Genomic DNA, 21,821 nt, shown 5'->3' with positions numbered 1-21,821 from the left:
GTATTTCTGTGGGGTCCGTCGTGATTTTTCCTTTCTCGTTTCTGATACTGTTGATTTGTGTTGACTCTCTTTTCTTCTTAATAAGTCTGGCTAGAGGCTTATCTATTTTGTTTATTTTCTCGAAGAACCAGCTCTTGGTTTCATTGATTTTTGCTATTGTTTTATTCTTCTCAATTTTATTTATTTCTTCTCTGATCTTTATTATGTCCCTCCTTCTGCTGACCTTAGGCCTCATCTGTTCTTCTTTTTCCAATTTTGATAATTGTGACATTAGACCATTCATTTGGGATTGCTCTTCCTTTTCTAAATATGCTTGGATTGCTATATACTTTCCTCTTAAGACTGCTTTTGCTGTGTCTCACAGAAGTTGGGGCTTAGTGTTGTTGTTGTCATTTGTTTCCATATATTGCTGGATCTCCATTTTGATTTGGTCATTGATCCATTGATTATTTAGGAGCGTGTTGTTAAGCCTCCATGTGTTTGTGAGCCTCTGTGCTTTCTTTGTACAGTTTATTTCTAGTTTTATGCCTTTGTGGTCTGAAAAGTTGGTTGGTAGGATTTCAATCTTTTGGAATTTTCTGAGGCTCTTTTTGTGGCCTAGAATGTGGTCTATTCTGAAGAATGTTCCATGTGCACTTGAGAAGAATGTATATCCCGCTGCTTTTGGATGTAGAGTTCTATAGATGTCTATTAGGTCCATCTGCTCTACTGTGTTGTTCAGTGCTTCCGTGTCCTTACTTATTTTCTGCCCCGTGGATCTATCCTTTGGGGTGAGTGGTGTGTTGAAGTCTCCTAGAATGAATGCATTGCAGTCTATATCCCCCTTTAGTTCTGTTAGTATTTGTTTCACATATGCTGGTGCTCCTGTGCTGGGTGCATATATATTTAGAATGGTTATATCCTCTTGTTTGACTGAGCCCTTTATCATTATGTAGTGTCCTTCTTTATCTCTTGTTACTTTCTTTGTTTTGAAGTCTATTTTGTCTGATATTAGTACTGCAACCCCTGCTTTCTTCTCACTGTTGTTTGCTTGAAATATGTTTTTCCATCCCTTGACTTTTAGTCTGTACATGTCTTTGGGTTTGAGGTGAGTTTCTTATAAGCAGCATATAGATGGGTCTTGCTTTTTTATCCATTCTGTTACTCTGTGTCTTTTGATTGGTGCATTCAATCCATTAACATTTAGGGTGACTATTGAAAGATATGTACTTATTGCCATTGCAGGCTTTAAATTCGTGGTTACCAAAGGTTCAAGATTAGCCTCTTTAGTATCTTACTGCCTAACTTAGCTCGCTTATTGAGCTGTTATATACACTGTCTGGAGATTCTTTTCTTCTCTCCCTTCTTGTTCCTCCTCCTCGATTCTTCATATGTTGTGTGTTTTGTGCTGTGCTCTTTCTAGGAGTGCTCCCATCTAGAGCAGTCCCTGTAAGATGTTCTGTAGAGGTGGTTTGTGGAAAGCAAATTCCCTCAGCTTTTGTTTGTCTGGGAATTGTTTAATCCCACCATCATATTTGAATGATAGTCGTGCTGGATACAGTATCCTTGGTTCAAGGCCCTTCTGTTTCATTGTATTAAATATATCATGCCATTCTCTTCTGGCCTGTAGGGTTTCTGTTGAGAAATCTGACGTTAGCCTGATGGGTTTCCCTTTATAGGTGACCTTTTTCTCTCTAGCTGCCTTTAACACTCTTTCCTTGTCCTTGATCTTTGCCATTTTAATTATTATGTGTCTTGGTGTTGCCCTTCTTGGATCATTTCTGTTGGGAGTTCTGTGTATTTCCATGGTCTGTTCGATTACTTCCTCCCCCAGTGTGGGGAAGTTTTCAGCAATTATTTCTTCTAAGATACTTTCCATCTCTTTTCCTCTCTCTTCTTCTTCTGGGACCCCTATAATATGGATATTGTTCCTTTTGGATTGGTCACACAGTTCTCTTAATATTGTTTCATTCCTGGAGATCCTTTTGTCTCTCTCTATGTCAGCTTCTATGCGTTCCTGTTCTCTGATTTCAATTCCATCAATGGCCTCTTGCATTCTATCCATTCTGCTTATAAACCCTTCCAGAGTTTGTTTCATTTCTGCGATCTCCTTTCTGGCATCTGTGATCTCTTTCCGTACTTCATCCCGTTTCTCTTGCGTATTTCTCTGCATCTCTGTCAGCATGTTTATGATTCTTATTTTGAATTCTTTTTCAGGAAGACTGGTTAGGTCTGTCTCCTTCTCTGGTGTTGTCTCTGTGATCTTTGTCTGCCTGTAGCTTTGCCTTTTCATGGTGATAGGAATAGTCTGCAGAACTGGGACGAGTGACGGCTGGAAGGACTTCCTTTCTTGTTGGTTTGTGGCCCTCCTCTCCTGGAAGAACAGCGACCTCTAGTGGCTTGTGCTACGCAGCTGCGGCGCAGACAGGGTTTCTGCTTCCTGCCCGGCTGCTACAGAGTTAATCTCCGCTGTTGCTGTGGGCGTGGCCTGGCTCGGGCCTCTGCTCCAAAATGGTGGAGTCGCGTTGGAGCAGGAGCTGCTGGGAGGCTATTTATCTCCGTAAAGGGCCTCCCTGCTCCCTGCAGCCCAGTTGTTAGGGTGCCCAGAGATCCCGGATTCCCTACCTTGGATTAAGTGACCCGCCCTGCCCCTTTAAGACTTCCAAAAAGCACCCGCCAGAACGAAACAACGACCACCAAAAAAAAAAAAAAGGTAGTCGTTCGTTTTTCTTTATTCTCCGGTGCCAGCCTCAGGCCTCTGCTCACCGGTCTTTCTGCCCTGTTTCCCTAGTATTGGGGTCCCTATCCCTTTAAGACTTCCAAAAAGCTCTCGCCAAAACAAAACAGCAAAAAAGCAAAAAAAAAAGTGGTCACGCGCTTTTCTTATGTCCTCTGTCGCCCAGCCTCCAGTGCCTGCTCACTGTTCTTGCTGCCCTGTTTTCCCAGTATCGAGGGCCCTGCACTCTGGCCCGGATGGCTGGGGCTGGGTGTTCGGCAGTCCTGTGCTCCGTCTCCCTCCCGCTCTGCCTGCTCTTCTCCCGCCGGGAGCTGGGGGGATGGGCGCTCGGCTCCCGCGGGGCCGGGGCTTGTATCTTACCCCCTTCGCGAGGCGCTGGGTTCTCTCAGGTGCGGATGTGGTCTGGATATTGTCCTGTGTCCTCTGGTCTTTATTCTAGGAAGGGTTGTCTTTGTTATATTTTCATAGATATATGTTGTTTTGGGAGGAGATTTCCGCTGCTCTACTCACGCCGCCATCTTCCGCCCCTCCCCTGATAATCCCAACTGCTATTCTTGAATACTCTAAATAAACAGGAGGACAGAGATGCCTAACAGTAGGGTAAGAATGGAAGTGGGTATCGTAGGCCTAGAATAAAGGTGATAGGGATTAGAACTGGGTGACACTGATCTGTTAAAAATAAATGATATAATTGAGACAACTGAGGAAATTTGAATATCAACTCTTCATTAGACAACATTATGCATAGGAATTTCACTTCTTCAGTGCGTTTTTATTATTTTAAGTATATAGGGAAGTGATTTGGATACCCAGAGAGGAAGGCATGTAGCTGACAAGAGAGGGACTGACTGGCAGACGCTGTGGGATGTTGAGGAAGACGAGGCTAGAGCAGGGGCCAGTAGGTCTGACGGTGAGGGGAAGACAGTCATTTGTTAGCTGACCTGAGAAAAATGGCGAGAGCAGACTGCTAAATGCAGGGGTGTTCCCCATACTAATCTTGCGTAAGGCCATCAGTTAGCCTTAGCATAATACCAAATTTCTGTTATCTTGATATATTGGAGAGGGATGGCACAATTTAAGGTGCAGTAAGTTGTGTAATAAATTGTCAGAGAGCTCTACAGTAACGTTTTTTTAAAACTACAGAGATAGAAAATGAAATTTGACCCTTACTTCACATTGTATGTGAAAACAAACTAATAAAAATGGATCATAGATAGACCTAAATTAATTAACCAACAAGTATTCAACTTATTAAAAGAAAACATAGGAGACAAATCTTTGTGACTTTGGATCTGGCAATGGGTTCCCAGACAAAGATTTCTTAGATAAGACACAAAAAAGGCACAAACCCTATAAGAAAAACTACTAAATTAGAGCTAATCAAAATTCAAAAATTAAAGACTTCTGGTCTTCAGAGATACTTTTAAAAGAATGAAGACAAGTTATAACCTGAGAGAGGATATTTGCTGAACACATATCTTAGAGGAAGGACTTTTTCCAGAATATATAAAGCACTCTTGAAACTTAACAGTAAGATAAATATCCAATTAAAAAATAGATTTGAACAGACATGTCATTAAAGAAGATGTCTACACATGTATAGACAACATCATCAGAGATTAGAGATCTACTAGAGAAATGCAAATTAAAACCACAATGAGACACAACTACACACCTCCAAGAAAGGCTAACATTTTTTTAAAACTGAATATAAGGATCAGGTGAAGTTGTGGAGCAACTGCCAACTCTCAATATACTGCTTTCTGGGATGCAAAATGGTGCAGCTACTTTAGAAAACAGCTCAGCAGTTTCTTCAAACGTTAAATACATACCTAGCATATGATGCAGCAAAAACATGTTCACACAAAGACCTACATATGAATGTTTTTCATAGCTTTTTATAGCCAAAACTAGAAACAACTCAAATGTTCATTAATTAATGACTGGTATGGAACTCTCCTCAGCGATAAAAGGGAGGGACAGCTGTAACAACATGGATGACTCACAAAAAGATTATGTTAAGTAAAAAGAGCCAAACACAAAAGGTTACATGCAATATGAGTTCACTGATAAGACCTTCTGGGAAAGGCAAAAACTGCTGGGATGAAAATCAGACTGGTGGTGGCTGGAGGCAGGTGGTGGGAGGAGGGGTTTGTCTGCAAACGGCCATGAGGGGCCTTTTTGGAGTCACACGGGTTCTGCATTTCAAATGGTGATGGTTACATAATTATACATTTGTCAAAATTCATCAAACTGTATACTTAGAAAGTGAATTTTATTACATGAAAATCATACTTCAATAAGCCTGAGTTAATAAAATTATGAAACTTAAAAAAATCAACTAAGTGAAAATAAATATAAGAAAAATCAACTTACAGTTTTTCTAACTTGGGGCTCATCATGACGATGCTCTCCACTGTTTTAAGTGTCACTTGGGTTTTTCCCATGTCTCTGAAGGAAAAAGCACAAACGTTTATGATATGAACCCAAAGACAAAAACTCTATACTTAAAAAGATAATGACACATTATTACTTCAGTTTTGGCTTCTTTGTCTAGCCAGCTCGAGTTTACTTGCCACAGATAATAATTCCAGAGAGAAATTACTAAAGAAATTTAAATTTATTTGCATCATCAAATTAATGACCTTGGCCCTGAACACTACGATCTTTTTGTCATCGCCCTGCTTCTCATTCTCACCTGCACCCACCACTCTAGAGTATTTACTTTTTAAAAATACACCTTATTCCTCCTTGCTTTCTGGGTTAAATTATATTTCTACATGCATCTACACATCCCATATCTATGTGCGTTCTTCAGCACCACTCTCTTTCTCTGATAGCGGTCTTGCACATATACATTCTTTCTTAATCCTTTCTTTGCCCAAAACTCTTATTTCGATAACCCAGTTAAAATATAAATTATTCCTTTTTAGCCAAAATGCAAAATACTTAATCTTTGATGAAAGTAACAGAGTAGAAATCATCTCATAATCCATGAGACTGTTGCAATACTTACAAGTATTTTAATGCTCTCAATTTGAAAAAATAAGAATCTTCAACAGTTGTCAGAAAATTATGACTGAGATTTCTGAAAAAATACAATAGAATTAAAATTATCTGCATTTCATGGAACACATTCATTTTTTTTTTGGCATGGGACTTAAAGGTTAAAAGGAAAAATTGTTATCTGTCTTTACCTATAAATCACACTTAGAGTCTGTAAAGCACTCTTCCTTTGGGAACTACCTACCTAGGTCTCTGGACGATAAAGGGGAGAAGACAAAGAGGAAAAACACAGAAAAAAGTGGGAAGCAAAGACTTTTCAGATTGAGAATCCCACAAAGTGACTATGCTGGGAGGAAATCCCCTTGCTCTGAAGGAAATGGTATTCCTAGGTCCTCCATAATTCAAGATGCTTTTCTTTCAGTTCTGGAAATTAAAACAGTTCCACAGTTCAAACCATGCAGTGACAGCAGGAACAGTTCCTTGGTTTTGGATCAAAAGAGACAGGGATAAACCTGAGAGGAGGCGGTAAAACCGCTGCTCCCGTCACAGCCTTGGCTACACTGCACGCAATCACCTGTTCACTTGTCAGTCTCCTGGATTGTCAGCTCCTTGAGGGCAGGGACCACACTTTACTGTCAGTGTCACTCCTGTGCCTGACATGGTGCCTGGTGTTTACTAGGTATTCAATAAATGTTTTTTGAATAAACAAATAACATTTTGCTTACGCATCAATAAAATGAACAAATTCATTTTTGATGCAAACTTATATTCCAAAATGCTGAGATTTTCTTCTCAGTTCTTTAAAACAAAAAACAGACCAAAAAGAAAAAAAACAGGAAGGAAAAAATATTCTTGTAAATTAACTTTACTCAAGAATCATTAGTGCATTTTGTAGAATATTATTATCACAACTAAATCTATTGGGCTGCCAGGCATCTGCAGTCAGCTTTTCACATTTAATCCTCACAATAACCCTCTGTGCTACATATTATTATTATTATTACCCCACTTTACAAGTGAGGAAACTGCGGGTTTATATAACTTGTTCTGAATTATCAAGCTAGTACTAAAAAGCAGAACTGAAATCTGAACTCAGTTCTCGTTCCAAAGCCTGGGTTTAACTTGTATGGGGGAAAGGGGTTTAAAACAGCTATTACTTTAACCTCAATTTTGAGAGCACTAAATATAGAAATAGCTTTTCAAACTTGATCTACCCGTCTGGGAAACTTCTACGAGAATTACATTTTCTCTTTTTATTCCTTTTCCCTAATCACCTCCCATGCTTAAATATCTAATTAGCCTGTCATCATTAAGACTTTAGAGATTTAAAACCATGTTGCAGGCGAATCTGAAAATGATGGAGTAAGGACATGTGAAAATTTATCCTATAAAGGAAGAACAACAAAAACTAGCAAGAAATGGTCAAACCAGCTTTTTCAGAACTCTGGATATTTAATCAGTGGGCTTACAGCAATGTGGGGAGCATTTATTCAAGAAAAACATTAATGTTGCAGGCGTGGGTGTTACATGATGGAGTGTGGTCGTTGCCTGTGCAAAAGATCAGGAAAGTGTAGCCTGCCATGTATGACTCAGACATGTCTCCTGTCCCCTCTGTACCTTAGTTTCCTCATTGGAAAAAAAATGGATCTTACAAATTTTTCAGAGCTCATACTGAGCTTACCACCAGCTAACTAGTAACTGTATCATGTTTCTACACATATTCATCGTCTATTCAACTTACATTGTGTGTAAGAACTGCATTCCATGCCAGGCCTGAAATGTTCCAAAGCTCAGTTCTGCAATTAGATTGCAGCCAAGATTTCTACAAGGAAAAGAAGAAAAAAATTATTTCAGAACATTTTTCCTTTGGCAGGGATTCTAACCTGTATATGATGAAACGTAACCTCAATACTTCCTCATACACTAAAGAAATCTCACTATGGAAGATATTTGTTTTGTTTTTAATATTTGTATGAAAAAAGAGATTGTGTATCAAGTATACTTGTTTTATAAAAAAGAGAAAGATGGATTAGTAATTGACATCTTCTTGTTTTTTTCCTGGTGTCAGTGGTATTATTACAGAAAATACAAATAAAATAAATACAATATATTTATATGAAAGATTTATACTTTCATGTTTATACATGTACTGCTAGATACAAAGGAATAAGTGCCCAGAACACTTGTCTAAGTGATCTTTAATTCTCTAGAAAAGGGTTCCATGACTGCACTGCTGACATCTTGGGCTGGATAATCCTTGTTGTGGGCGCTGTTCTGGGCACTGTAGGCTGTTGAGCAGCATCTCTGGCCTCTGCCCCCCAGATGCCAGCAGCATAGCTACAGTTCTGACAACCAAAATGTGTCCAGACACGGCCTAGTATCGCCTGGGCAGAAAATCACCCTACTTGAGAACCCCTGCTCTAGAATGAGTCACTCTGATCCATATGGTAATTTTTACACTAGTGTTCCCTAGAGACAAAAAGGATGTGGCCACGTAATTTTAGTAGCTCTCCATTTAAAATATTTCAACATAAGAGGTTTACAATTAAGTTTATAAAAATTCCAAACATAGTTAAATTGTATTTGTAACTTACATAAACTGCAGAAAAGGTAGTGATTCGAATGTGCGTCTCTCAATAGCCTGTATTTTATTGCAGGATAAATCTCTGGGAAAAGGAAAAGGAAAAATATTGTTTCAGCTATCAGATATCTAATTAGCAGAGATAACTAGTAGAGGTTAGAATAATCACATTGAATAAGTAGCACTTATCTAAACTCTAAACCTTAGAAATTATTATGTAACCTTCCAGACCTCCTATCCCTGCCCTCACCAAAGTCTCACTTTCATTATCTTCATAAATAAAATACACAACCATAGATCTTGAGAGATTGTTGAGATAATCCTTCCTGAGAGCAGAAGGACTGATTAGATCAACTTTTGTGGTCTCATCAAATTCCACAGTAGGAGCTCAAAAGCTTTTATCTCCATATATAATTTCCAATATTGAAAGGAATATTCTCACATTTACAAACCTTCCTGGTTTTATTCTTTCTAGGCCATTTCAACACCAGAAAAAATAAAAGATGCTCTTTCACAAAACTTGAAAGGAAGTTACACCTCCAATTATAATTACTTTCAACTAAAATAGAATTATACTTTCTATTATTTTAACAGAAGCTCACTTTTGGTTTCCATTGCTATAGTTCCATGAATTTAACTGCTCCAGTTGTACAGTGGTGGGACAACAAAAAACAACAACATGCTATTGGATTTTTATTTTAAATCACTCACTCTTGACTATTAGAGGTGACTCTCTTATTTCTATTGATTCAGGCTTCATCCCTCACTTTTCACCTAGACGCGTATTAACTCTTCTGAAGGGTATGTCTGCCTCTGGTTCATTCCTTTCTAATCCATCCTGCACAAAGTCACCACATTAACTCTCCATGAGTGGTTCTCAAATACCAGCATCGCTTGGGAATTTATCGAAGATGTAAATTCTCGGCCCTACTCGGGACCAACTGAATCAGTAACTGTGGGGTGGGTGCTTGGGCAGTGAGAAGCCCTCCAAGTGATCTTCCAGCAGGCTGAAGTTTGTCCTAGAGTGCTGCCGAGATAACAAGACAGCTTGTTACCCTTGGCTTGGCCTTCGAAGCCCCAGAAGGTCTGGCCCTAACACCCAATGTACTCTATAGGACAAGGTATTTTTCCCATGTGCTGCCTTTCTGCCACTCTTCTTTGCAAACTTATTCTTCCCAAGATGTCGGTCTGACGATACCCAAAAACCCCTCAAGCTGCTGCTCTAACAGTGTTGCTCTTGTAGCATTTTTATCTAACTTGAAGTCTTTTTCCCCTCATTTGTGCTCCCCGAACAATTCATACCTCTCACTGCCCACATCCATTTCCTCTTTTTAATATAGTTATTTTTACACCCCATTTCCTCTCAGTATAAACTCCCTTAAAGTATGGACAAGGTCTTACTTACCTGCATTGTCTACCATGTTTAAAACTGACACATGGACATAAACTCAAATATTTATAAAATGAATGAAGAAAAGGGATCATTTAAAAATAAATGGCTTTTCAAATAGCTCCCTCTTCTGTGCCTCTTCAGCACTTTGTCATTCATTCAGTGCTTATACATGGTGGTCTGAGTTGGCAAGTGCATTTCCCCTGTGAGATCATGAGTTTCTAGAAGGGTAGGAACCCTGTCTTACCCACTTTTGTGCCTATAATACTAGGCACAGTGGTTGTCATATACTTTTTTGCCTTTTTATTGATTGGCATTTTTTTTAAGTAATGACAATACTTATGATAATGAAATACTTAGCTTACAAAACATTTTACAATAGAAGTAATGAAGGGCCTAATCCACTGAGCAGTTATCTCATTTGTGTTTGGAAGGTTTGGAGCCCAGATGGCAGAGGTACCTAAGAAGATCAATACAAAAGTGTCCCTTGTGGCTTGAAAGGTTTGAAAACTCAAAGGACTATTTTTATTGTCATGTAAGACCCTTTATATCTGACTCCCTTAGGTTTCTATATTTGCAAGAAGAATCTTTTTGCAAAAGAGAATCATTTATTAGTGTAATAAGGATGACATATACAGTTCTGCATGCAAAAGACAAAGAATAAACACTGAGCTTTTATAGCAACTCAGTATCTCCTTACTTCTAAACAAAAAGAAGTACTATGTAGGCATTACTTCCTTGACAATGAGACTGGAGAGATTTTTAGTTGGTAATTAGAGAAGTTAGGGCCATTTCTGATGTGCTTATTTAGTGTAAATGTAGACATTTCCAACTATATCAGTTAATCACCACTTCAAATATCTGTTTTTTAATATTGGTATAACAATTCCTGCATTGAAATCCTAAACACCAGTCTCTTCTCTGGGTAACTATATTCTTGATAATGTTGTTTAAATAAATCATCTACTTAAGTACTTAATATTTCAATGTTAATTTAGATTAAATTATAAAAATATTCTGGGTTAATGGCATTCACGTTAATATAAATATTCTATATTTTCTTGTCTTTTAGGTGACAATATGGTTACCTTTAATTCCTCTCATCTCACTAAACCAACTTTTACAAATCTTTTCTGTAAAGGCTCGAAAGTAAGTATTTTAGGCTTTTCAGGCTACATAGAGTCTCTGTTGCATGTTTTTCTTTCTTTCTTTTCTTTTTTCCTTTTACAGCCATTTAACAAAAGGGCTGTATAAAAACGGACCATGGGCTGGATTTGATCCATAGGCTATAAACTGCATGTTAATATAAACAGAGAGCATAGGAACACTTACATACCAAGGCTCCTATGGGTGTCTGTAATTGCTCAGACCTCATTACCACTTTTCCTCTGTAACTGAAGGGTTTTTCTTTCTATAGCTTGTCCATATAATTAAATAATTGAGAACACATAGGAGGTATTTAATGCTAGAGAGTGGCTAGTGCCCTCCCTACACAGACTTACAGAATTATAAATTTTTATTGTTGGGAGAAATTATAGAAATTGTCTAATTTAAACCCCTTATTTATGTTATAGATAATATAACTAAAAGCTCATAAATAAGTGTGAGTATCTAACTTACAAATACTGGAGGGATAGCAGGCCTTCAAATGAGTCCTTATGTAATTCACTGAACTGATTGTCACTGAGAATTCTGAAAAATGGAAAGGTTACTTCTGAATCAAATGCAAAATAATTATAACTATTTACATACAGGACTAATTTCTACATGTGGGGGAGACCTGAATAATGATAATGGTACCACCTAAACACCCTAGTTCTTATTAATTTAGGGATGGTGATCTCTCTTTTCATTCAGATCTTTCTTGTCATGTCCTCCTCTGTGTCCTCTCTCTCCCTCACACACACACACACACACACACACACACATACTATCCATCCACTCTTCACACCAAAATGTGTATTTTACACCTACTCTCTTGATCCCCAAGTCTCTTTCAGAACCCAACTGTGGGTGGCACCATCGTCAGCAGAACTGCCATCTCCTGAACCTTAGTATGGGAGCCCCACACAGAACTATGTCAAGGCTGCAAGTGAAGCTGTTCAATTTTCCTCCCATTGAAAATATTGTTTCAGGGAACTAAAAAGTGCATTAAGATGTGCATCCAGTTTAATACAGCAGCAGATTCCCAGACTCTGAGAAGGGACTAGCGGTTACTAAAGGGGAGGGGTGGGGAAGGCTGGGTGGGGAGGGGCGGAGAAGGGGATTGAGGGGTACTATGATTGGTACACATGGTGTGTGTGGGGGTCACAGGGAAGACAGTGTAGCACACAGAAGACAAGTAGTGACTCTCTGGCATCTTACTACGCTGATGGACAGTGACTTCAATGGGGTATGAGGGGACTTGATAATATAGGAGAATATAGTAAACAATGTTCCTTTAGGAACAACAGCCCCAGTAGGTCATGTCACCTCTGTCCGAGAGCCAGGAAACACAAGCAGGAGAATCTCAACTCAAAGATGAACTGCACTCAGGAATGACCAAATGAGAAAGACAGACAGCTCCGTTATGGACAGAAAACAAAAGCAAGTGAGCTGATAGCTAATGAACCAGAGCGAAGAGAGGGAACACGAGGGGACTTTAGAATGGCATAACTGATGTCCTGAGTCAGACAGTACATCCGTGAAAAAGAATCAACTCAGGATTACATGAATGAAAAGTGTTATTATTAACAATAAAAAAACCTCAATATATGTACCTTTGAAGAATCAATTAGAAAACAGAGATCCTGCCAATGATTTCTCCAGAATGCAGAATGAAGGGAACGGAAATAATCCACGACAAGCCTGACATCTGAGTTTGCCCAAGAATGTTCACGCCTTTGCTTCACCTAGTCCCACAGGAAAGACAACATGCCTGGCAGGATGGTTTGCACCCATTTCTTAACACCTGATGAGCAGGAGAGTATACAGCCAGTGTCTCCCAGAGTGGAGTAAGGGAGTGATAAGAGATCCACTACAGAAGAAAGTCTTTAAGATTTCAAAAGAAAATTTCCCTTCCCTGGGAATCACCTTCCTGGGAGGTAATATTAACAGTTTTACATCCTTCAAGCACCTTGGGGATCCAAGAACATGCTATGTTGCTTTGTGAACTATTTCCACCAAGTTCTGCATATAAACATTCTGCTTTCCCTCACAGGGTCTGTTAGTCACCTACATTGTTTCCACCTCATAGATTAATTCTTTCTCATAGCTTTCAACAATTCAATTACTACTACCTGGAAACTCTGCATATGAAAACAAGGGCAATCTCTGTTATACGGTGGTTCATATTACACAGAATATAGTCACATACATTTAAAAGGATGCCAAGACAAAAAACTTTCATTCCCACAAACAACTCCTGGAGCCCTGAGAATGCCTCAAAGACCCTGACCTCGCCTGGAAATGCACCACATTACAAGGAACAGCAGCGGTGGCCAGAATGTGTGAAGGGGGAATAGTCACCAGGTGATGCTATGACTGTTCTCCCATCTCTGTCAGGTAATGGTTTCCTATTTCCATGGAAATGATCCAAAGAGGAAAAAACAAATCAATATGTCCAACACTGTTTAGAGTAACCCTTTTCATAACAATAGACAGTTGGAAAAAACTCTACCTCCCCCATATCACATGACAAAACTTATGTGTACACTGTTGATGATATACAAAAAGGTCATAGGAAATGATGGTAAATGAAAAAAATCAGGACAAATATGAAACTTGTATACTAATTCTAACTTTAAAAATTATAAATACTGACAAGGTTTCAATAGGAACAGAAAAGAGATGGAGGTGGAAACTCAGCTGGTTATGGCAGTGTCTTCTCTGATTGGCTGATGCCCTTGTCAGACTGTTTGGTTCAGGAGAGAATATCATGGTAAGACAGGGAGTAACTAAAGAGTGTGTATTTTTAATTAATGGGATTTGTTTTGGTGAAAGTTGTTTGGATGACATGATAGTAAAAAATTTTTTAAATTACCCTAATAAATTCAACCTTAAAGGAAAGTTTAGACTGAGAATGAGTGTCATCAAAAAATTACCCCAAAAAGGAGCTTCACATAAGCAACAACTTGGAATAAAACATACTGATCTGTAGAACTCCAAATATTTTTTGACAAAAGCAAAAAAAAAAGTAGAACTATAGTGAATCAGAGCAAAGGGGGATCTAAAATTTTCTTACACAATGAAAACATCAAAACCAGGTATGAACTAACATTAGAGAAACATTCATGTTTAACTTCTGATCAGACTTCCTTTCAGTAAAGCGATCTTCTGAATTTTGCAATATTCATTCTTGATTCTACATTACTGGCAAATATCCTTCTCCCCACCTCTGTAACTTCTAGGAAATTGACAGGACATAGAGTGGTGTGTTTTTTTTTGGCTTAACTATACATACATGCCAACAGTAGGCCATTCTGGAATTGATTTACTCACCTTCCCCTGCTTGCTTTCTCTCCAAAGCATTTATCATTACTTGAAATTATACCTATCTATTATAGTTAATCTATTTATTTTTATATTACATATTTGTAAATCCCTTCAGAACTGGGATATTTGGTCGTTTGTTCTTGGGCTTGTATCCCTAGTACATAAAACAGTTCTTGGCACATACTAGATGCTCTGTAAATATTTGTTAAATGAATTCAAAGTGACAGGTATTGATTTTCAGATATACTACCCCCTTTATTTAAAGCAAATCATCCCTTTATTATCATGTGCATAAGTACAACTTTACAGGAAAAAGAAATGTCTTTCTTTTCATTTGCACTTGTGACTCAATCTTTTGAGACAAGAACCCTCTGAGAATTTCATAAGAGCTATGAACCCTTTTCCTAGAAAACTTCCCTTTCTTGAATATACGCAAAAGCATGCATGCAATTTCCATGCACAGGTCTGTGAACAGAATGGCTTGAATGCAGGGTACAAACCTGAATGGGAAATCATGTCTGTTTCTATTTTCAAAAACCTCTAAACTGGCATTTCCTACCATCATGACTGTAGGCAACAAACCACAACAGAGTAGCAGTCAGTATAGCTCATCTGACCCCCAGTAGAAATCAGATATGTTCATATCATGTCTTTGTTGCAGACATCTCAAAATTCCTTTATTCTCATCACTACCTTGATATTATAATTACCACTTACAATAAATACCACTACATATAATGATTACCATTATTATAACTACCTCTACATATTGTTAATTGTAAGAAAAGCAGATTTATTCCTATATCACTAGTAATTATTCTTTAAGAGTATTTCAGTGTAATTGGTTTTCTTTGTTTTCATATGTATTTTAACCTATTATACATTTAAAAACATCTCTTCATAGGTAGGCTTCTGTCGATCGCCAAATAGATACATGGAAAACAAAAGGTTAAGAAATCCTGCCCTGGGGACCATTGACTCCAAGTTAGGAACCTCTGTCTTACCAAGTATAAATCTCAAACTGACTTGGAAATCTTCTAACCTTACCAGACTCATGTTATATTGTATAAACTCTACAAACACATGCGATTTAAAAATTAATGTTTAAACTTGTTTCTTTAAAATATATATATATATAATACATATTTATATGGCTCAAACTTCCAAAGGTATAATGTACACAATCCAAAAGAGTTTTCCTTCGCCTGCCCCTCAGCCTACCCTCACGCTCGACTCTCTACTCCCCAGTGGGAACTAATGTTATTTACTTCTTGTGTCAAGTTACTTTCATTTTTCTTAGAAGTCTGGGAAATAAAATCTCCATATTATCATGAGAAATATAAACTTTATATAGTATTTAAGAAATTCATAAATTAAAAAAAACAACTGTCTGGTTCTAGCATTTTTTCCTTATGAATAAGATATCCGATGAAGGGGGATCTATTTTTAGGGTGGTCATAATCCCTATTTTTAGGATACTATGACTGTGGTGTCTTTTAATATTAGTTCACAGGTCATTTGACTTGTCCAAGTTGAACAAATGACTAATGATACAATAGTCTTGAAAAATGCCAGTTATTTACTTTGAATATAAGCATTTTTTCCAAAATCACTTGTATCTAAACTGACTTTTCTACAAATCAATAAAAAAAATTACAGACAACAAATAAACTGGCAAAGAACAGACAATTCTGAGAATACAAATGTTTGGTAGGCATATAATGATATTTAAATTCCCAAGTAATCAGAAAAATTCAAATTCAGATGGGGCCCCTCTTAGTCACCCACTCATCACACATCAGCCAAAAAAATACTCAGTGGCAGAGGGTGTAGGAAAATGGAGCTGTCATGTCCTGTTGATTAGAGTATAAATTGGCACAACCGTTTTTAGGGCAATTCAGATTTTCTATCTACATAGTCTTAATCCCAACAATTCCACTTCTAGATATCTCTTTTACAGAGATACTTGCTCATGTTGACAAACATGCGAGTACAAGGATATTCATTGGAGCGATGCATGTGACAAGAAAACAACAGAATCTAAGCATCCAGCAACACAGGAAGTATTAACTGTGATAAATCTATACCATAAAATATTATGCAGGAGTTTAAATAAATGGGGTAGCCTTCTATGTGGTGGGAAGAAATCTAAATCGTATCAAAAGGTAAAAGCATTCAGTCATAGGATGTTACCCTTCAGGTAGAAAAGCTAAGTAAATCACGCAACAAACTTATCTTGCTATCTGTAAATCCTTACGTAGACACATGCATGGACAAAGATCTGGAAGGCTATATACTAAATTCAGAGTAGTGGTTACCTCAGGGATGGGGGGTTAGGGCACAAGGAGGGTTTTCACTCTTCCTGTTATTTCATTTTTATATATTGAGAGTATAATTGTGTGTTCCTTGCATACTGTAAAGTAAGTTTAAGATGACTCTTAAAGAGAATCCACCAAGTTTAGTATTTAAAATAAACAGAATTGCAATCAGTAGAGGTCGATTTGAGACATGGAGAGGAAAATACCTTTTCTCAGAATTACTGACCTCAAAACTCTGGACCAAGAAACATCTTACAATGCAGTTAGTTTTTTGTGTTCATATTTGGAGAGAATATACTCACAGTTTCTCAACCCAAGTGTATGACTTCCATGTATTTTCATCCACTTAAGAAATAGAGTTTCCTTGGAAATTCTGTGAAGAAACACAGAATGTTTTTTTGTCCTACCTATCAATGAATAGGTAGGAAAAGAATGAACAGAATAAGCAAATGAATCATGGCAACCTTATCATGGCAACCAGGGGAATATTCAAATGCAGAAAATACCAGCTTTCTAGTGTCCACAGCCATCAGCTTACCAGTTTGCACAGCTAATAAAGATATAACACGGGGCACAAACAACAAGGCATCTCCTCAGAACCTGAACTTCCTATCTGTCTAACTTCTTGGGCAGATAATGCCAGTTAATTACCTTGAAAGTAAGTATTTTTTCCTAAAATCACGTAGGTATCTCAAATGACTCCTTCCAAAGAGAAAATGATAAACAATTAAGCAGAAAAAATGGCAAAAATTTATCATCAACAATAAATATAGAGAAACACTATGCCAGGTAATACCAAAGATTTGGCTCAGTGCCCGCTGTTGAGATCTCTCCAGCTGTTAGAAGAAGGGCAATTAGAATTTAGAGGGACTAATATGGAAAGATCTCTCAGAGACAGTGCATAGGGAAACGCATAAATCACCGAGCAAGGAATAATGTATTATCTCCCTGGGGGGAAATGCAAAGGGAAGAGACTGGAAGGCAGGACACACAACAAAATGGTAACAGGAGTTATCTTATAGGCGGTAGGCAGGGTGGAGTGGGATTTCCACATTTTATCCTATATACTTCTGTGCCTTTTTCCTTTTTTTAAACATGGAGAATGTATCCATAAATTACACGTGTTTAAAAGAAGCTGTTAAATGCTTGAGGTTCAGTTTCAACCACTACCTCTCTGGGTGACTTTGAATCTTTCCCTTTAGCTTCTCTTCCCTCAGCAACAAGTTCCTTATTTTTCAGGGCCGTCAGAAATAGGTCAGATACCTGTCTGCTCCTCTGCCTACTGGAAATTCCCACTCAATCAGAAGCCTTCTGCGTGCCTTACGCTCACCGATAAAAGGCACCTACAACTGAACTCATCTCCCTCAAACGGGCTCTCCTTCCCAGCTGCTGTATTTCCCCCTGTTCTACCACCATCATTCTCCTCATCACCCAGGACAGAAACTTTATCAAATTTGATTTTTCTCTTTTCCTGCACATCCCACCCTCCAGCTCTAGTCGGTCACTTAGGAAGTCCTACTGACTCTTCCTTTGTCGTGCTCTCAGGATTTTCTTTCTACTCCCAGCGCCAGCATTCTGATTCAGCCCCTTTTCACTTCACTCCTAGGTTTTGCTAGTACATCCTGTTTGGTCTCCCTGAATTAAGCTCTCCTCTCTAGATCACGCTACATATGGAATGTAAAACAACCCCCTTGGTTTAATCATTTGTCTCTCTTGCTTGAAAACTTTCAATGGCTCTCCATTTCTCATACTGCAACTTTCAAACCCCTACAGCTGATAGTCAAGGTTTTTCAAAATCTTTCATTGCTTCCTAACCAGTTCTTTACAGTCAGACTGGTCTATGAAATCCTGATCATTCCTGCAGCCATGCCTTTGCCTATTTTTCCCCCTATTTTTTTTCCCCCTATTTAACAAATTATAGCTACTCTTTAAGTCCCAGCTAAAATTGTCACTTATCCAGTGCGGCTTTCCCTGACCTCCACATCCCAGTAATTACAGGTTCTGGTGAATTACAGTACCTAGAGTCTGTATCTCTTTTAGTACTTAATTATCACCTCCCTTTTAATGCATATTCTTTCTTTCTACCTATCACTGTCAGGTTCTGGAGACAATGTTTACACATCTGTGGCTCCCACAGTACTTAGCCCTGGGTTGTGCAAAAAAATGGGTGCTTTATATAAAAAGCCAGAGGAAAAAGTTTTGGACATAACTGAGGGACCAAATAATAACAGTTAACACTCATATACATACGAGGGACATATAAAAGGGATTCACATGTATTAACTCATCTAAATCTCACAAGAATCTTATGGGATGGTAACTACCATAATCCCCACTTTACAGATTAGGAAATTGAGTCACAAAACTAATAAATGACAGACCTGGGTTCAAACCCAGGCAGTCTAGCTCCAGAATCTTTACTCTTAACCAGTGAAATGAGGATAGGGACATGTTACTATAAAGAAAATGGACTAAGAATGATAGGAAAATGGTAGAATAGAGGTTAAAGACTTAAATGACAGAACTAAAAAAGGCGGGTAAGGAAAAAGAATAAGGGCAATTACAAGTGAAAGACTGGAGAAGGGAGAACAATATTAAGAAGGAAAAGGAAGACAAGGAATAGTTAACAAAAGATAAAAACAGAAAATCAGTCCGCACAGGGTATGGAGATGAGGGTCCGGAAGTCCTTGAGGAAAATGCTGCCAGGTCAGGCAGGATGCAGAGAACAAATGAAGAGAGGCGGTTCTTACAAGATCGTGAAGGTGCCATTGTGAGCGTTGGGCTCTGGCACGGGCAGGCACACTCTGGAGCTTCTGCTCTGGGCTGAGACCAACGCACGCCAGCGTCTCGTCTGTGCAGCTACAGAGCTCACATATGTTGTTTGTGGTGGTGTTCATGACCGAATTCTGAGTCAGTGAAGGAAAACCTGTCTCAGACGGCTCTAGACCTAGAGGTGGAGGTTCCGGAATCATGCTGAGCTCCAGGCCAACAGGTTCCACAGTGACACTGGGCAAGTCTGAATCCTGAGGTTGATTCTGCCCCATAGCTGGAACTGGCACCTCATCATAGACTGGAGGTTGTGCTACAACTTCCTCAAATGGGTCTGGAGGCCAAGCTGGAGACTCCTGCTGGGTTTGAGAAGATTCTGCCGCATTAGAGGGCTCTGGAGGCTGAGCTGGGGCTTCCTCCTGGACTGGAGGCTCAGCCTCTTCAGGAGTATAGGAAGGCTCACTCAGGGCCGCCTGCAGGTTTGCAGGGTTTTCATCTGTCTCCGGGGGCTCTGCAGGCTGAGACGCAGCCTCCTGCTTCAATGGAAGTGGTTCCAGCTCTTCAGGGGACTCTGGATGCTGACCCTGGGAATCCACCTGGGGAGAGAAAGATTCAGCCTCCTCAACTTTCTGTCCATGATGAATGGGGACACTTTTCTGGGAGAAAGCTTCAACTTCCACAGGGCCTGGAGGTTGATGTGGGCCACCCAGAAACTCTACAGGTAGCTTCTCCTTAGCATAGACAACATCCTTATTGGGATCTAAGTAATTATCGTGCAATTGTTGGTTTAGATGTTTCTTTGCAAATCAGCCTGGAGTTCCAATGAGAACTTTGGTAAGCCGTCGTTACTGAGCTACATCTTTCTTCAAGTTTGGAGGTGAAACAATAAACCTTGTTGGTTTTGAACTATCACTACCTAGAGGTGGAACAAGTATTTCAAATGACTGGTGTTCAGCCTGATCTACATTTATAGTTTTAGTCTCAGTTTTGAGTCAAGGAGGCAGATGTAGGACCTGATTCTGGTCTCAACTTACCACCGGAACCACCTCTGGGAGACTTTGATGCTGGCCAGGCTTGTCCCAAAGATCTGGCCCTGGGGGCAGCTCTCCAGCTGAACCAGTGTACAGGAAAGGAACCACAGGATGCATCAGTTGTTGATGTGGATGGGGAAATTCAAGAGGGAGATTGGAGGGATCTGAAGACCAGGACTCGGTTGGCCCTGGGGTTCTGGGGGTCAGCTGCACAGGGTCCAGGGCCCAACCCGGAGGCTGAGCTGCCTGGACCAGCAGCCACAATGGTAGCAACACAAGAAGCCACAGGGCCCAGAAACGCAGCCAGGACATGGCAGCAAAGGCTCCAGGGCACAATGAGCCAGAGGACCAGAGCAGCTCCCTTAAGCCAGAGCAGAACCATTATGACAGCTCTCTGATGCTTACATATCCTTAGGAACTGCGTGCCCCTCGCCTGCCTAGTCCCTCCCTTCATTTATGACACATTAGGCTCAGGCTGAGATCGGCTCCACACCACCTGAGCAAGTCCTTTCTGAGAATCATGGAGTCCAAGTGTCCCCTCCCCGATCAAAAGCTACAGACACCTCCCTCCAGAACCCCCTTCCCACTGAGAGAGACAGGATTTGGGCTGCACATCTGGGTGGCCCTGGCTTCTGGCAGCCCAGGGATAGTGGGGGTTGGTTAAGAGAAGGGTAAGGGTGGAGGTGGTGCAGAGTTTCCCAAGGAAGCCACTGGGTCTGGCATCATGGGAAATTCAAAAGTGCTCCTCCAGTCCTGGCAACTGAACTCTTCCTCTTCAAAGCTAAAGTCTGAGACATTCTGCTTCCAGGAAAAGTAGCTTACCTGCAAAACAAACACCTATTAAGGCAGTGGAGAGGGAAATACACTTTACAGTTATTCTAAAATGTTGCCATTTTCTTTAAACTCTCAGTATATCCATGTCTGATTATTAATTCAGCACTCTATTACACGAGGACTACCACTGAATCAGTGATGACTCCAAAATTGCTATAGGAAGGGCCCTGGGGGGTGAACAATCCATTCTGGGAAAGAGAGTCTGAAACCTTTCAGTGACTAGTGAATAGCCATTTACATTGGTGTGGGAAACACTCCACATCCCACCGTGGCTCATCAGAGCCACTAACCTACAAGAACACCACTGCTTCTCGGAGGTCTACCCTGTGTGCATACATGGAGAAGATACATAGGATGTTTAAGTCGGAATGGTTAAACGATTTTCTTGAAATAATGTAACCAGCACCCAGTTGCTTCCTTCACAGCCCTTTTTTATAATCTATTGTATTTCAGTCTTTGTTGCCTGTTACAACCTCTAGCATGTAAACGCCAAGACAGAAGGGGCTTCATCTTATTCCTAGTGTCTAGTATATAGTAATGGTTTTTGAGTGGGGTTGATTCCCAACTGGCCTTAGAAATGAATCTGCTGTTACAATCAGGTTTCTGAAATCTTTAGCATCAATACTGAATCCCTTTCTCACAAGAAGCTAGACTTCTTAAAGCCCAAACTTGGATAAGTTTGAAATATCCTTGACTGTTTTTT

At 39.5% G+C, this 21,821-nt stretch overlaps 1 protein-coding gene across 2 annotated transcripts; it reads right to left on the bottom strand.

Annotated features, from left to right (window-relative positions):
* Positions 1-5,091: 5,091 nt before the first annotated feature.
* Positions 5,092-20,701, bottom strand: LOC130683554 (leucine-rich repeat-containing protein 37A3-like). 2 transcript variants are annotated; one of them, XR_008997322.1, is made up of 5 exons: positions 11,314-12,096; positions 8,317-8,388; positions 7,464-7,544; positions 5,733-5,804; positions 5,092-5,167 (listed from the first exon to the last, which is right to left on the bottom strand). XR_008997322.1 is itself a non-coding variant. In XM_057501310.1 (3 exons), exons 1-3 carry the CDS (start codon positions 20,594-20,596, stop codon positions 16,831-16,833), a joined length of 951 nt encoding a protein of 316 aa, XP_057357293.1. In that variant the 5' UTR covers positions 20,597-20,701; the 3' UTR covers positions 15,704-16,830. The 2 variants fall into 2 exon arrangements, 1 of the variants encoding a protein (XP_057357293.1); XM_057501310.1 differs by lacking the exons at positions 5,092-5,167; positions 5,733-5,804; positions 7,464-7,544; positions 8,317-8,388; positions 11,314-12,096 and adding exons at positions 15,704-16,857; positions 19,235-19,849; positions 20,288-20,701.
* Between the last annotated feature and the right edge of the window lie 1,120 nt (positions 20,702-21,821).

Source organism: Manis pentadactyla, chromosome 4 (assembly GCF_030020395.1).
Source record: "Manis pentadactyla isolate mManPen7 chromosome 4, mManPen7.hap1, whole genome shotgun sequence".
NCBI lineage: Eukaryota > Metazoa > Chordata > Mammalia > Pholidota > Manidae > Manis > Manis pentadactyla.
This window is presented reverse-complemented; position numbering and strand designations above follow the sequence as displayed.

What these genes read in the sequence shown, in the direction of transcription:
- LOC130683554 (XM_057501310.1), bottom strand. Translation starts at nt 20,596, where the DNA reads ATGTCCTGGCTGCGTTTCTGGGCCCTGTGGCTTCTTGTGTTGCTACCA. An exon ending in TCCCAGAGGTGGTTCCGGTG is followed by an intron (nt 19,850 to 20,287) that starts GTAAGTTGAGAC and finishes TTCTCTCCCCAG; the next exon opens with GTGGATTCCCAGGGTCAGCA. An exon ending in AATGGCACCTTCACGATCTT is followed by an intron (nt 16,858 to 19,234) that starts GTAAGAACCGCC and finishes GTTTCTTCACAG; the next exon opens with AATTTCCAAGGAAACTCTAT.